Raw genomic sequence first — 16,360 nt, forward strand, 5'->3', positions numbered from 1 at the left:
ATACATCACAGTCACTAGATCACATAATCCAAAGCATGTGGAACTGACATGTAGTCTGCCAGGCTTGCTGTAAGACAGCGGTGTCACTCGGAACGTTGAACACTTACATTGTTTTCTTTTCAGGAATAGATAGATATTTACCTGGTGCAGCTGGAGGGGGCTGTGAGGTATCAGGAACTCTTCAGACGGCAGCCTACAGCCCAGAGCCATCAACACCTTTCAACCAACAAATGCAGCACCCAACAGAGCCAACATTTCCCATCATCACAAGGCTTTCGAATATACATAATTCAGAGATGTATTTTTCCAACAGAGCACATGTTTCCGAGGGAGGAAAAGTAATGATATGAGCATTGGCTGGGTGGTTATGTTTGAACATAGACACTCCTGTGGTCTTGTGGTTAAAGACCTTGCTTAACCTCAATTGCCTCAGTAAATTTCCAGTCATTATAAATGGACAAGAAAGACAAAAAAGACCAAAAAAGTCAGGTGGTCCAAGGCAGACTTTTTACTGAGTAAAAAAAAATTTAAAAGCCTCTTTTCACATGGCTATACACTTACACATTTTGGCACACTTGCCTTTATTCAGGGTGTACTGAGACATTAAAAAGGCAAGAAAGCACTCCTTCATTTTATCTTTTATTATAAATGAATAACTTTAGAAATGAAAGCTATGTAAGTTATTCTAGATAAGTGAGTTTGCAAAATGATGAAATAATCCAACAGTAACCTTAGATCTGTACAGTTGGGCTGCTTGTATTATGGGAGTGGGTTTACTTCAGACAGAACAGTGGCGTGGGAAATAAGAACGCAATGTCAATGAGAGGAGTGAATGGCGAAATCTGCTTTAAAGCCTGGATGGGGGTTACTGACTGCTGTTGTTGACAATGCTGAATCACAATGGTATGGCTCCTCTCTGAAAGTGTGTTTGCCTCTCCGCTTAAGATTTGCAGCTGGCTTGTGTTCTTCCATTTATCTGCACACAGATTGAGTTTGTCATGTATATTAGCTGTACCCACAGTGCTAATTTGCTTTTCAAGATATCAGACCCCTTTTTTGCAGCCCTGGGGAGCTTGTACAAATACAATTCTGATAGAAATCAGCACAGGATGGCCTCTGTACTGTTATCACATCTTTCATGTCATCAGTATTATTATCTGATTAATGACCTTTTTATCTGTTATATCTGATTACTGATCTTATGATGCAGCGTCATTTTCTATTCTGATTAATGATAGCTATTTGCACATACATTTGATTGTCCAAACAAAAATTTGTGTTGGCTTCCCATTATTATTTTTATTTATTTACTTATTTATTTTTGGGTTGGGGGGCAGGGTTTGGGATGACAACCTGAAAAAATAATCGCCCCTTTAAGTAGATAAAGCACGTAAGTATCAGACAAAAACCACTGCATAATCTCCCACCAGGGGCTGAGTGTATAGTGCCAGTCAAAATTGTGTAGATACCTGATTAAGATAGTGGGAAACATGCATTCAAAGTCATTGTGATCTAAAGACTTATGCTTAAATGGTTGAAATTTGTTTCTTAGACAAATACAAATAGTGAAACAAAAAGTTTATGCCTATGCATGAATTTACTTACAAAAACAATAATAATTCTAAAAAATATTTTCCGCTCCTTTGAAATGATAAGATAGTTCTGATTTGTTTAGCACTTTTTGGTCACTGCATAATTCCATTTGTGTTAATTCAAAGTTTTTACGGCTTTACTATTATTGTGAAATGTTTAAATAGTAAAAGTAAACCCCTTCTATGTGTAGGTGTGTCCAAACTGTGTCCTGACTGGTACTGTATTCTCACCTCAGTGTGAGGGGCCATAGTGCCCACCGCCTCTGACCTCTCGCAGATCTGCTCCTCCATCTCCAGCTTCTGCCTGTTAAATCCCGCGCTCATCCCTAAGGCCCTCTGCAAAGCCTGAGGCGCATCACAGCCTCGCACCGCTCACTGTTCCAGACAGCAGGAGCACAGGGACAGTAATGTTTCTGTTAGGTTGGACAGAGATGAAGCAGTAAGAGACAGGCTGCGGACAAGTGGACAGGCATGCCATGGGCCTCCTGCTCCAGCCAGTGGTTGAGTAGTGGCAGCCAGGGGGCGACGGCTCCAAGGGGTGTGTGGAACAGGATTCTGAAGCTGGTACCACCTTGTCTGCTGTTCCCTGACCTTAAATTTTTTTCGGGGGAAAGCTGGCATTCAGTCAGTCATTCATCTAAACCTATCCAGAGAATTAAAACCACTGAGTGCCCCCCTGAGAATGTTTTTCCAAAGTACGGGTACAGGTTCTGCTTCCTGTAAAAACTGGTTCTCAGAAGCAGTTGCTGTAGAATGAACATCAATGTCAATATTTCTGAAGCAATTGTGTCCATTCTCAGACAGACTCAGTAGTATAGAGTCAGTCTCATGTTTGTCCAATACTATACAGTAGCTTTCGGCCCGATTTTGGCTTAGCAGTTCTGAACTAGCAGAGGCCTCTGTTATACGTGTTTCAAGGGTTCCTAATGCCGGCCCTGTGGAAATGTGGAAACACATATGATCCTGGATACAATGGCCACAGGACATCTTACCAGAATGGTATGCTCAAGACCCTGTCTTCGACATCAGCAGCCCCTGTTAAAGAAGGGTACTCATAAGCAACTTTTATAAATTTAAGAGACCTCTCCAATCTTCAATGATCGGCAATTAGGATTTCAGTGTGAAATGACCTCTCCCCAGAACGTGCACAGCAGATTCTCTGTCTCCTCAAGAAGAGGGGAGTACTGAGGTTTGCAAAATGTGAACACCTCCACACAATTCAACTGGGAAAGGAAAGCATGGGTGTTCATGTCTGTGTGTGCGCAGGCTTTCTTTCATAAAGAGTAGGGTCGATGGAGGGCTGGAAGCATTTCCACTTTTTACACCTAGATGGTTTGAGTGAAAGCCGAGAGAAACAAATATTAAGGAGATTTTACAATGGGACTGCACTGCAATCAATGACGAGAAAACATTTCTCATTTTTAATGCCTTTAGACATATGCGTTCATCAAGCCTGAGCAGAACAGAGAGGGGCACAGATAACTGAGATTTCTATTTCTGTGTGTGGATTTCAGTACTGTGTAAACTGTGAGCTACTGTATGTATGTCACTTGTATCAGGGCCTCTGTTAAGCAAATAAAAGTAAAAGTAATGCCCTTCTCACCAATGGTCCTGCCTCTGTTTGTTAAGCAAATTTAGGACAAGCTTGTGTAGTGATATCTTTACAGTACATATAACATCAAGATTTGTCACCCGTTTGGTTACGTTTAACTTTTTATAGCCTCTTTCAATTTGGTGATTAGCTGCTACTTTTCATTACTGTTTGTCTATGATAGAGAGTATTCTTGCAATGGAAAGAGGCCATCCTATATGAAAATGAAATACACTATAATATATTGTTCAGCACAAGAATGTATAGCAAATACATTTAAAATACATTAATGCAAAGCAGAAATACTGTATATTAAACATATTAAAATGGTAATATTTGCATAGTTTCAATATTATTGAATGAGCTAAAATATATATTCCCTAAAATGTGTTCCCATTATGTTACTTTTTTGAATGGCATCATCTCCACAAGAGGCAGATTTATTCTTTGATTTATTATCTGTCTTTATTCTTTACATCTGTGTCTTTGCCTTTTGTCTTTACATGCTTGTATTTTATTATTGAAGAAAAATCTTCTTTTATCTATATTAAAACACTCCATTCTTTAGCTCTATACTAATTTGATACCCCTTTGCAGTGTGAATGTGGATCCAGGCTAGCATGGCTCCATGAGCTGGGGCCGTAGTGAACTGATTGAAATATGCTGTGTTTTATTTCCCCACTTTGTATATTTTCCTACCTTGCAGACTGTGCAGGTGCAGCAAGAATTTTGCCCAGTCTCAGTACGTTTTTGTCCACAGCAGCATATTTCCAGTCTTGATCTACTTCCTACATAAGTATTTTTAATTACATCAAAATGGTTTCTGAAAATATTATGCTCTAATTCATATCGACTCACGTTCTGTTTCAGGGGGTTTCTTCACAAAGCAGCAAAATCTGATTTAATGTTGCAGCTTTGATCAAGTACACGTTATACTTTGCTGTGGTAGAAAATTCTAAAAAAATAACACCACATTGGTACAGCATAATTGCATTTCCACATCCGAGTAAGAGCTGTAGCATGTGATGTCATAGTGAATCCTGGCATCTGCCCAGGCTGACATGACTACCTGGAGTTTGCCTGCCATCAAAGACTGAGATTTCCCCGAAAAAAACTAAATTCCCTATTAGTGTTGACACCAATGGAGGCCATGCTGGTATGCAGTCTGCTGACCCCAGCCATGGCTCTCTTGTAAGTAGGCCAGGACTAGTAATAAAGCAAGTGGGCTGAACTGAAATGGGTCAGGGTGGCAACAGTGATTGTGAAAAAACACCCAGAACTTGAGCTAAGTGAACCAGCCAGATTCCACCATGACTGTGTGAAAGGAGCAGAAAACATCATTTTGAGACATGAAGTTTCCTGCAAGGGTTGGATCAAAGCTATACTTATATATTTTATACTGTATTGAGAATGCTTTTGCCATCATGGGCAAGCTTCCCAGAAAGTCAGGGGCACGGGCTCATCGGGGACATGATAAGTGTACCACAGGTCATCAGCTACCCACACGGTTATATACTACTGAAAGTTGTGACTATGAATGCTGAGAAGATGGAGCTGATACACCAATAAGGATCAGGTCGGAGCTATGAGACTCACACTGTGTAAACTCCCCACACTTGCTTAGAGAACAACTTCCATTCCACAACTATCCATTACTGCCTTGGCAGTAAAATTCAACATGCATAACAACATTATTTCAAATTTGAACATTTCTCAAATGGTTATACATAGTTGTCAATATTTACCTCCAAATGTGTTAGATGTTATTATTACAGTTATATACACTTATCAAAGTAAACTGGGGGAAGTTCAGGTAGTACCATATATGAAAAGTTGTTAATGTCAATGAGAAAGTTTTTTGGCTGCCAGGCAGGAATGGAACCAATTGTGTGGTAGATTGTAAGACATGTCAACCTGTTAATGTCATCGGATCTTGAAACCATGACTTACACAGAGTTAATCCTGGTGTGTTTTACTTTTCATCGTGTCTCTGTCAGTGGTTGCATGAATGACATTCATGATTTCTTTCACATACTAAAGCAGGTAATATAGAAATAAAAAACCTAAAGTCTCCAGTATCTCATCTGGTCCTCGTTCCTTTAATTGTGGACAGCTAATATTGTTTGCTGTAATAATCATTTGCAGAAGTCAATATTTAGTCTAATCTCATTTCTGCCGGAACACATTGAACCCGCTCCTCTCAGTAACATTTATTTAAGGGGGAAAGTAAACAGTCATTGTTTAACCTTACCTTCAGTTTTTACTGCAAGAGAAGATTGCTAAAATTGAGGATTCCAGACAACCATACAATACAATGAGAACAGATAATATTTGGATTTACAGTGTTTTTAAGAATTTTATATAAGCATTGCAAAAGCATTTTAGACAGTATGTACATCATGTTATTTTCTACATGGTAATTTTCATCCAAACAACTGAAACTGATTTAACAATTGTTACAAATATGTATATACTTGATACAAATATGCAGATACTACTTAGATATGGTACTTGGTACTAGGTACTAGGTAGTACTATGATACTAGGTAGATGCAACAGTGGTACTCCTTACTAAAAGACAGGTGAAGTAGATTTGAAACAATGTTTTGATATTTGCAGAGGTTTAGATCAGTTCTTATGTAAATGCACTGATACTTATCATTTTGTGCAGAGCTGTGAATAGCACAAGGAATCACAGTGAACAGTTTCATGACATTCATTACTGATAACAGTATCATAGGATAACTATCCAAATGATAATTGTGGCAGATGTGATTTAAAGCATTAATTTCTATTGAATTTGTGCCCTCTGTAAAGGTTTGGAACCAAACAAAGCCATGATGTTGTTAATGTGGATATTCATCAACTGCAAAGCATGGCTTGTATTTGATGTTCTGTCACAGTGGGTTCTCTGTTGACATTTTGGTTTGTTGGACACTCACATATTTGAGTCTTGGCTCCAACACCCGCACCACTATATTTTGGAGAATGTCTAAAAATAGCCTGGCTATTGGATCTAAATTTATTAGAAACAGGCTTAGCAGAAAAGGGTATTTTATCTCTATGTGGGTCTGACACCTGGGCATTAAAGTATCAACACGTAAGAAAGAGGATTGCCAGTTTTACATGCATTTTGTTCAAATGTGGAATCTATCATCTATCATCTATCAAGTGTAAATTAATCCTGATTAAAAATCATACTATGAGAGTCAGTGAGTCAAAAATGATTTGTGTCCATGGAGATTAGGGTTGTGTGATATCCGTGTTTTCCTATAGTCCATTTTGTGAAAATATTGCTATATAATATATTCTGCAATCATGGAGAGTAGGGGTAGGGGTGTTTATTAAACTTTGTAGTAGGGTGACAACTTTCACTTTGAATTATCACTATATTGCCATGTTAAATACATTATCGCTACACTAATCTTACAATATACAACAAATAATGAATCTTGAAAAGGACATTTTAAATGTTTATTTTTAAATAAGATAAATAACTGTAAGGTATCAATTCGGTATGTCTCATTTTGCAATATGCAGCCATAGCTGTACCTGCCCCCATATTGTGTGAACTGCGAAGGATTTGATTTACAAGCAAGAATGAGGGGCTGTTGTATACCCATCTTTTGATGAAACTTGCTTTCTGCAAAGCTGACAGGTAACATTGCTGATGACAATCGTCTCTTTGAACCAAAAGAAACTCCCAACTTGTCAAAGCTTTCCTTTGTTACAAAGTCATTCCTTTATCTCAATCCAAGTGCAGGCAACTACAACAGTAGTTAAAGTCTCATTAGTATAAACAGGGGCAAAATGATGGCAAGATGAGAGAAATGGCCTGTTTTGTTCATTTAAATGGGTTTCTGTCCTGTTCTTATGGCTTAGCAACAGGGAGTATGGATGGAAACAAGCGAGGTTGTAGAAAAAAATATTAAAACAGCAATCTCGGAGAACCACAGCGACAGAGAACAACAAGAAAGCCTTGTATATTTTATCATGGACGACAGAAAAAGAGATTCGTCCTGCACCCACCAGCTCCTACTGTGGCACATGTGTTTAAGGGGGCTCAGCAGTTGTGGAAGTGTTCGCTGCTGACGTCCCTCAGGTCAGTGCCGGCCAGGCTGGGAGGGCTGCTGCAGGTGATGTTGTTGTAGATACTGATCACAGTGTGCGGTTCCTCTCCCTCCACCAGGGTCTCCACCTGCCGGGGCACCACCAGTGGCTTGCTCAGACTGTAGTCCCGGAGGAACTTGGCGCTACAGTCACACTGCCAGTGGTTACCCGTGAGCCACAGCTGATCCAAGCTGTCGGGAATGGCTGAGGGAAGGCTGCTGAAGGCATTGTCCTTCAGGTTGAGGTAGCGCAGCCTGGGGAGCAGCTGCAGGGTGTCGTTCTGCAGGGAATCCAGGTTGTTGCCGGACAGGTCCAGCCAGGAGAGGCGCTTCAGGGGAAGCATGGACTCGGGGGGAAGCTGCTGGAGCTGGTTGCCAGACAGCAGCAGGTAGTCCAGGTTCTTCAGGCCGGAGAAGGTGTGGGAGGACAGGGACTCCAGCCGGTTGAACCTGAGGTCCAGCTGCTGAAGGCCCTGGAGGTCCATAAAGCTTTGGCGCTCCACCACGGAGATGTTGTTGTGCTGGAGAAAGAGTCGCCGTAGCCCTGTCAGTCCGACAAATGCTTGGGTGGAGACCTTGGCGAGACAGCTTTTGTCCAAGTGAAGACTGTGGAGCTTCGAGAGGCCCTTGAAGACCTGGTCGGGAAGAGTCTGGAAACAGCTGCCAGACAGATTGATCACAGCCACGTGAGACAGGCCCACAAAGGTCCCCATCCTCGCCTCTTGGACCTGGTTGTGCTCAAGCTCCAGCACCTCCAGGTGACCCAGGCCTTCAAAGATCCTCTCCCCAAGCGCTCTTATCCGATTGTGGCTGAGACGGAGCTCCTCCAGGTACTGCAAGTCACGGAAGGTCCTGGGTCTCAGGGTGGCGATGGAGTTATTGGAGAGCCGCAGCACGTGCAGGCTGTGCAGTCCCAAGAAGGTCTCGTCGTGTAAATCGGTGAGCCGGTTGTTTGTCAGGTCCAGCCAACGGAGGGACTTCATGCCCACAAAAGCCCTGGGTGCCACAGTAACAATCTGATTCTGGGCCAGATAGAGCTTCTGCAGCTTTGGAAGCTTGAGGAATACATTAGCCTTGATAACCTTTAGGCAATTTCCTGTTAGGTCCAGCTCCCTGAGGTCAGTCAGACCATGGAAGAGTTGTGGCTGCAGGTAGGCCAACCTGTTCCCCGCCAGAATAAGCTCCCGGAGGCCCTGGAGGTCCTGGAAAACATTTTCAGGCAGCACAGCCAGTGAATTCCAGCCCAGATTGAGCAGCCACATGTTTGAAAGCTTGGCAAACAGCCTTTCCTCAATGCGCATCAGCTGGTTGTTATGCAGGCTGAGGGAAGCAAGGCTCAGCGTGTTTTGGAAGACAGTGGCAGGGACAGAACGGAGGCGGTTGCGCTCCAGGTGAAGGTGAGCCAGTGAGCGGAGCCCCCGGAAAGCCTGGGCATCGATGGTGGACAGCTGGCCGCTCTGCAGGTTCAGGAAGTCCAGGTTGCTGAGGTCCTTGAAGGAGGCGGCCAATAGGGAAGTGAACAGGTTGCCGTCCAGCCACAGGGAATGTGTGGAGAGCGGCACATCGGAGGGAACCTGGGTGAGGTTGCGCGTGCTGCAGTAGACGTTGAGCTCAGAGGTGTAGTGGTCGTGAAGGCAGGTGCAGCCCTTGGAACATGGAATGGGCTTCTCCGTGGGGTCATCAGTCTCTGGGTCAGAGCCTGGAGACATCCCCAGTGCTCCTAGTACCCACAACACCAGCAACAGTGAAGTGTTCATCTGAACTAGAGAAAAAAGATGGGTTAGCTTCCAACATAAGACCCTGTCCAACAAATTTTACATGTTGCTTCACCTCTATGACTAAACCTACACTGCCAACTCTGCCTAATGTATTTCAAAGATCATTATTTATTTTCACTTTCAAACATACACAATTATTAACAATGCAATACAGCTACAAGTTTGTTTAGTTTCTGTTCAAGAAATCATATCCACTAAAGTGTTTAGTAAGGAATGGTATGTAGGTGTTCATGGTTCCTGGAGTAAGTAAGTTCTGGATAAGTGGTGTAACATTTAAACATGTTCTAAATAATAGACATGTATCCCTTGAATAATGGTATCCTGACAGGATAACAATGCTTTTAACTCCACAGGGAGGCATCTCTCCTATCACAGTAATCATTACTCTCTGGTTGCTGGAAAAGACTCTTAATTACCTAATGATGATGTAATGTAATTAGTGTGCATTTCCTGCTGTCTGACTCACTCTAGGGACATCTTACTCTAGGCACAGAAAATGCAGCCCGTTTCTATTATGTAAGTTGTATTTATTCATAATAAAGTAATCCAGATCCATTCCAGTGATTTCATAACCAATTATGCCTGTCCTAAAGTAGATTGGTTGCATGGCAAATGTACCTAGTGGGACAGCGACAGAGAAAGCACCTTTCTGTGAATATATGCCTTACCTGCTGAATCAGCAGTCTTGTGCAGAATCCACCAGGCAGCTGCTAAGAGGACGGGTGAACGTGTGTCTGTGCACTAGCAGACCTGCCTCTTTCTACCCCTGTCCTGCCAAAAAAAAAGAACTAGATCTACTGACCTCAGTCTAAAAATTAACCTTTTCATTCCCCTTCTAAACTCTCTTCGAGGAGATGCCATTTATTCTTTTTATGTAACGATATGGTACAAATTCAGGTTTTCCATTTAGTTATATATCTGGTTCAACCATTAGTTATTTTGGTTCTCAATGGTGGATAGTGTAAAAGCAAATTGAGAAAATCCAACTCCAGAAAGTTACCTGAACTGAAAAGTCCGCTGCTTAGGGTATCTGGTGTTTACTCTGATGTTGGTGGATGAATTCCCGCTTGTCATGTTCATCAATGTCTTACGTCTTACGTCCAAATCTAGTACGCTAGGTACTCTTTTTCAGATCACAGCTATAAATTCTGCAGCCTGCACAGTCCTCTGACAATGGATATTTATGATCAAACACAGGGGGACTGCTACTGTAAATGTTGATAGATATGACAGTAGACAGTAGTCTTTATTGACTCTATACTTGCACCTTCAGTTTGCATGTTCAAATATTGAACGAAAAATATGCTGTGATACTTTGAATAATGTGAAGATACCTGACCTGCCTGTTTTGTCCACATCTCATCATAAGTGAAGAGCAAGGATGACGCTCCCTAGTTGATATCTGTTTCCCACATCATGGCATGAAGTCATGTAGCATTTTTAAGGAGGATGAATGGGTTAATGAGGTTAGCGTTGCAGCAGTCTACTGAGTCAAAAGGATTCACCCAGCCTTGCTCTGTCGCTCCTGAAAAGATTGAGTTTACTTTTGCAACAGTCTCATTGATATTGTACACAGAGCCAAGGCTAGCTGAGGCATGATAGTGCGCTGCCCTTCGTTAACATTACAACTTTTCAAATCAAAGCTGAGAGTGACAATGAGAGTAAGAACGAGCATGGAAAAAATACTGAAAGACATTTTTATAATGTATTTATTTAATGCCACAGTCTGTGAAATGTGACCCTAAAACTGAGGTGTCCACCAGCCCTGATCAATTATTTCATTTCCTTACTATGGGTGTTGGGGGAATAAATGGGCTCAATCAATGGGAAGGAAGCTTTTTCAAACTTTGACACATCTCTGGAAAAGTGTTGCAAAGACATGCTGCTGTGCTCAGGAGAATGTAAACAGATGAAAAATCAAATTATTATATGAGTCAGAGCATGCTGCAGGGAAGCATCGTCCTGAGCCATAGAGTGCTATGACAATCCATATTCTCCCTGTGGGCACGGAGAGGGAGGATTATCCACTGGATGAGCAGATGAGCAAATGTTTGGGAATGACTGCATGGATGTTAGCTGAGTCATGGTTTTGACAGTAACTCCACTATGAAACTATGATTTTAAAGCTTGGGAGATTTTCATTTTGCTCCTTCATTGCAGCTTGATTCCCAGAACTGGATTTGTTCCCAGGGCCATCCAGAATCAGACAGACAATGTGTAATGATTGTCACAGGAGATTCACAGTGAAAAGAGCGCTGCTGGACTTTGAAACTGAGTTCTAGGAAGAAAAGAAGACAGGATGTAATATGAATTCAAATTTTGCAATACCATCCGTGCATTATTGCAAGTTAACAGGACAGAAAAAAGGGCTATATGAACTTAAAAAGGTCTTATTTACCATGTGTTCAACACAGGCTCCCTGGAAATTTGTATGTTTTAACTAGAAGATGTCATGGGAAATCATTTTAAACATAATTTCAAACAGTATGTTTCAAGTTGAAATATTAACCAGCGAGAATGCATATATATCTGTACCAGGGTTCAAAGACCTTCATAAGGCCTGCACATTGACACATACAGTAACAAGGGGCAGGCCATGCAACAGTCTTGACAAAAATAGTCTCAGTCCTGTCCTTGTAATTGTTTTTTCCCCCCAACAGTATAGAGCCAATCTCACTTGTTATGGGTTTCAGACTGAGTTAACATTAAACGTCCAAACTTTCAAATACAAAAATAATTTAAATGACTCTGTACACAATGATTAAAGCATTCCAATATAAACATACAATTTGTATACTTTGAACGGTATACTGGCAGGGTAGTTTCTAGAAGGACCACTTTCTGATGGACCAATATGAAAAAGATTGATACTTGCTACATATACGGAATAAGGAATAAGGAACTACATGTGGACACAGACACACATTTAGATAGATGCCTCTCTCTATACCAGACATCTCTTGAGGTAGTGATAGATGGTGTAAATGTTAATGGTATTGCCAGCAAGGTGTTGATGTTGGATGAGGTTTGTCCTGCCTCATCTAAAGCTATCATAAAGCTGCAGTGGAAATGATACAGCAGAGAAGATATTCCTTTGGTTACACTGTGTACAAACTTCCCAGAAGGATCAAGGTGTGTTTGATGACAACTAGCTCAGGGGCTTAAGTCCTCCCAGACTCGCTGATATGGTAGTGGCATTATGTCTGTGCCAATTTCACATATGCTTCTTCACAGTAACTAGGAGCAAAAGTTTAAGGGAAATGGTGGCTGGATTAGCTATGAGACCTGATAAAAGGGGTTCCCAGGTAACATGCTGTGAGGTAGGGCGGTCCCCTGCTAGGAGCAGGTAGGGTGATGGCTTCCAGGTTGTCAGCCTGTACGGGGATGTGCCGGCTGTTGGAGGATGATGGTTAAATGAAATAAAGGATAAATGATTAGATATTGATACTTGTTGAAGGCATCTGATTTTCCTGGGGGTAGTAGTGGATGTTACCTGCTTGTGCTGGACTTTGCTACTTACTCATTTAACAAATTACATACTATTTATCAAACTCCCTGTTAATCCAGTCACAAGGAAGTTCCTCGGGCATACCTATATTGTCATCTGAATTTAAGTAGAGAAAGATACTCTCAAAAAATATTTTCCCTAAAGCCTTGTTGCTTCAATAGAAAACATGAGCCAGTATCATTGTCCCTTCTACCACACAAAGTATCCATACTGTGGAAAGCAAAGTTACATGATAGCTTGTAAAAGTAGGCTAATTGCTTCTAAAAGAGGATCTAATGAGAAAATGGAGAGTTTGCCCCCTTTTTTGTAGTCCTCTTGCTTTTCAAATGGAGGGGAAGCGTTTGTTAGTGCCGGAGGCAGCCAGCAGGATTCTGGCATCCAAGTTTGGACACATCAAGGGTGCAAGAGGAATGCTGGACAACTGGTTACTGATTACCAGCCCTGAGCATTCCGGTAAAACATGTCTTTTCTTAGCTCACCCCATTCTCCTGGATTATTTAAATGAATATAATCTTACAAATATAACCTTGAGGTGCAGATATTTCGTTTGGTTGGCATATTGGGACGTTTTGTGTGGCACACGTGTGTATAGATATGACAGACTGCTGAAATATAAGTCAGATGAGGTTTTTTTAAAATCTTCTTGTAATAAAGCAATATTATCTCAATTTTTAATTGTTTAATTTAATTGCCTTACTATGTATGGACACAATTGTTTACCTGAAAATTCCTGCTTTTTAAGTAGTACATGCTTTACAGATTTTTCACTCAGATTTATATCTCTACGAATACAAAAAGTGATTGATATTTTCACTTTAAAGGTTAGAAATTGATAAGTGTTTATGGAGTAAACAGCATCCTCTGCTGGTGAAGTTGAGAAGAAGACATGTGCCTTATTGATATACGTGTGTATCCCTTTGTTCAAAGGTAATGTTTGGTTTGGTGTCAAAATAAATAACCAAGTTAGGTGCAGTCAGATTAAATGATGGACATGTGTGGAAACCTGGACAGCAGTGTGGTATAGAGGTGAGGAGCAGGGTTTGTAATGAAAACGTTGCTGGTTTGATTCCCTGCTGGGGCACTGCTGTTGTACCCTTAGGAAAAATACTTAACCTGCAATTGCCTCAATAAATATTCAGTTGCATAAATGGATAAAACTGAAACCTGCTGCATGTAACTCACTCTGGATAAGAGCATCTGCCAAATGACAATGTAAAGTAATGTAAAAGATGGAAATGGTCTGTGAGATGACAATCTCACTTTAATAAATAAATGTAATACAGGAAGGTGTGCCCAGCAGCACAGAGGTTCTAGCCTAAATATATTCTAGGGTCAGCAGCATTTAATCAGCAGATATGATTCCATCGGCTGCAATGCAAACTGACATATTTGCTCACATTAGAATGGTACACATAAAACTAAGGTGAGTCAGTGGAAACAAGGCTTTAAATAAATGTTGAGATAGTGCCCCAAAGCTGGTACTACAGCAAATTACATGAGCACAGCAATGCCTTTAAAAAGTAGTTGTTTAGTACTTTAAACCCCAGTTTAGTACTTTAAACCCCAGTCATGTTTAAGTAGACTGCCATAGTCCATACAGACACCAAGAGGTATTGTTATGCTTCTTTCAACAATCCAAAAAGTTCTGAAAGCTTTGCACTGTAAACAAAAAATGTTCTGTGACTCATCAACGGCTATAACTTAGCAGTTGGCAATATTCATGTCCTCTGACATTATTTTGACTAAGAGTTTTAGTTCATATTCACCTATACCTCAATATAGTCTGAGTGGTTGTATTTACATATGTATACTTCAGGTAACCCTTAGTATGGTTCTCTCCAATACAAAACAAAGAATTGGGCCAAACACGGTTATAGGAAAGTAAGAAGCTTTATTATGATGTTGTAGAATGTGGAATGAGGAGCACAGGGTATTTCACCCACACATACCTTCCACAATTAAACTGAGCTGAAAAATGCATTTGCTTTTTGTTTTATTGCATTATTATAAGTGTTACAAAGATGAGATTTGAAGATCCATTCCAAAACTGCTATTAACATTTTCCAGCTGCAATAATGTTGTTAATTACCTTTTTAGCTTGTTAATTAACAGATTATATTATGTAATGCAAATTACATGCAATTTAATTTCTGCTCACATCTAAAATTAAAAAACAACAAAAAAAGAAAATAGGGTATAGGAAAAATAGCATAGTCATTTCATCTCCTTCACTTTCCATGCTCTGGGTTAGTTTCTACATTGATTACTGTAAATGTTATGTATGTATAAAAAGTTGAAAGAACTTCTTTGTTGAGCTATGTTGGTATGTAGGGCTGGATGATTTGTGCTGGAATGGATCCAGGGTCACCCACAGAAATTCACAGAAAGAACACAAAACATGATTTTAAAGTGGGTACACTTTAATGTGGCCAGTGAGAGATGTAATTTTTGCATCTGTATCAAAAGCATATACATTTATGGCCACACTTATACAGTTCCTGCTTCATTTGAGCTACAGAATAAGTGGCAGTCCATGTTCTGCACTGCTATATTGGCAACATACAGCAACTTTTCAACCTCATACTACGAGAGCAATCTGGGGAGTAATGCAGTATGATTGTGCACTTCACCAAGCCTGGCAGACCACAGATACACTACAGCATATACTGTCCTACAGCATATACTGTTGGAGGAGCAACAGGAAGTCATTAATTTGAGGTTATATTCTGTTCTCCCACCTGACAGGTGCACTTATAGGTGCTACAGAATCTTGGTACAGACTTCAGATGCAACAAATGGAACTGAAAATGAGAACATTCACCCATGGTTCTTTATAAAGTAGAACTTACCATTCCGTTAAGCCTGTCTGTAACCCAACAGGGCTGCACGCACTGATTAATGGCCTGTCCATTGTAAAATGGAAATGACATATACAACTTGCAGTAATGTAAATCAGGTCTTTGTTTTATGAGAATTCTTCTTTCTGGCAACAAACTATTTTCTCAGTCAGTCTTAGTAACACAAAAACATGTTCAAACACAATACAGTGAACATATCAAGAAATTAAAGATCTGGCTCTTGATTTTTTTTTTTTTTTTTTTTTGAAATGTCACACATTCAGACTCAAGCCAAACAGTCCTCCTGATTCTTATGATTTCTGAGACATAAAAAAACATGCATATTTTCTAGTAGTGTCCATTTTGTGTGTCTGTATCTTCAATTACTATACATTTTCCAGTTCAGAATTAGCATGTATGAATGAATGCTATCAAAGAAATCCTGGATAATTTATTTTAAGATCAGTGTTTAAGGTCATCCTCCAGGCTGCTCCCACTGTCTTACAGGAAATAGTGGGTGACATAAGGAGAAAGAATTCAGGTAAAAGTAATGGACTGCATGCATATGCAGATCAAACTTAGAGCCTCTACCAGCCAACAGAGGTGTAGGAAAATATGCTGAGTGAATGTGTAACACAAACTGTATTTGGAAGAACACATTCTTTCAAATGATGAACATTGCATGGGTTCACTTTTGGCCAGATGGTTAAAAAGTCTTCATCCACTATTATTGAATGATCAGGAGTGTCTTGCAGTAAATGAGGCCAGACAATCTTGTCAGCTGTGGATTCTACTTGTGGCAGACCAAATTTCTTTACCTCTTCTGCGAACATTTAATGCTGGACATCAGCAGAATCATAGATTCTAATTTAACACTGTAATTAATGTGGAAGTGTGGTGCAGTGATTGGGAACTATAGCTGACACAGGCAGACACGGGTCTGAG

General features: G+C 40.5%; 1 protein-coding gene across 2 annotated transcripts; it reads right to left on the reverse strand.

Moving 5' to 3' along the window:
- Nucleotides 1-5,804: 5,804 nt before the first annotated feature.
- On the reverse strand, nucleotides 5,805-9,809 carry LOC118794796 (insulin-like growth factor-binding protein complex acid labile subunit). Of its 2 annotated transcripts, none has more exons than XM_036553062.1 (2): nucleotides 9,739-9,809; nucleotides 5,805-9,054 (listed from the first exon to the last, which is right to left on the reverse strand). In XM_036553062.1, the coding sequence occupies exon 2, from the start codon at nucleotides 9,047-9,049 to the stop codon at nucleotides 7,247-7,249; it is 1,803 nt and encodes a 600-aa protein (XP_036408955.1). In that variant the 5' UTR covers nucleotides 9,050-9,054; nucleotides 9,739-9,809; the 3' UTR covers nucleotides 5,805-7,246. The 2 variants fall into 2 exon arrangements, with proteins under 2 accessions (XP_036408955.1, XP_036408956.1); XM_036553063.1 differs by having other exon boundaries at nucleotides 5,805-9,049; nucleotides 9,739-9,791.
- Between the last annotated feature and the right edge of the window lie 6,551 nt (nucleotides 9,810-16,360).

This window comes from Megalops cyprinoides, chromosome 19 (genome assembly GCF_013368585.1).
Source record: "Megalops cyprinoides isolate fMegCyp1 chromosome 19, fMegCyp1.pri, whole genome shotgun sequence".
Taxonomy (NCBI): domain Eukaryota; kingdom Metazoa; phylum Chordata; class Actinopteri; order Elopiformes; family Megalopidae; genus Megalops; species Megalops cyprinoides.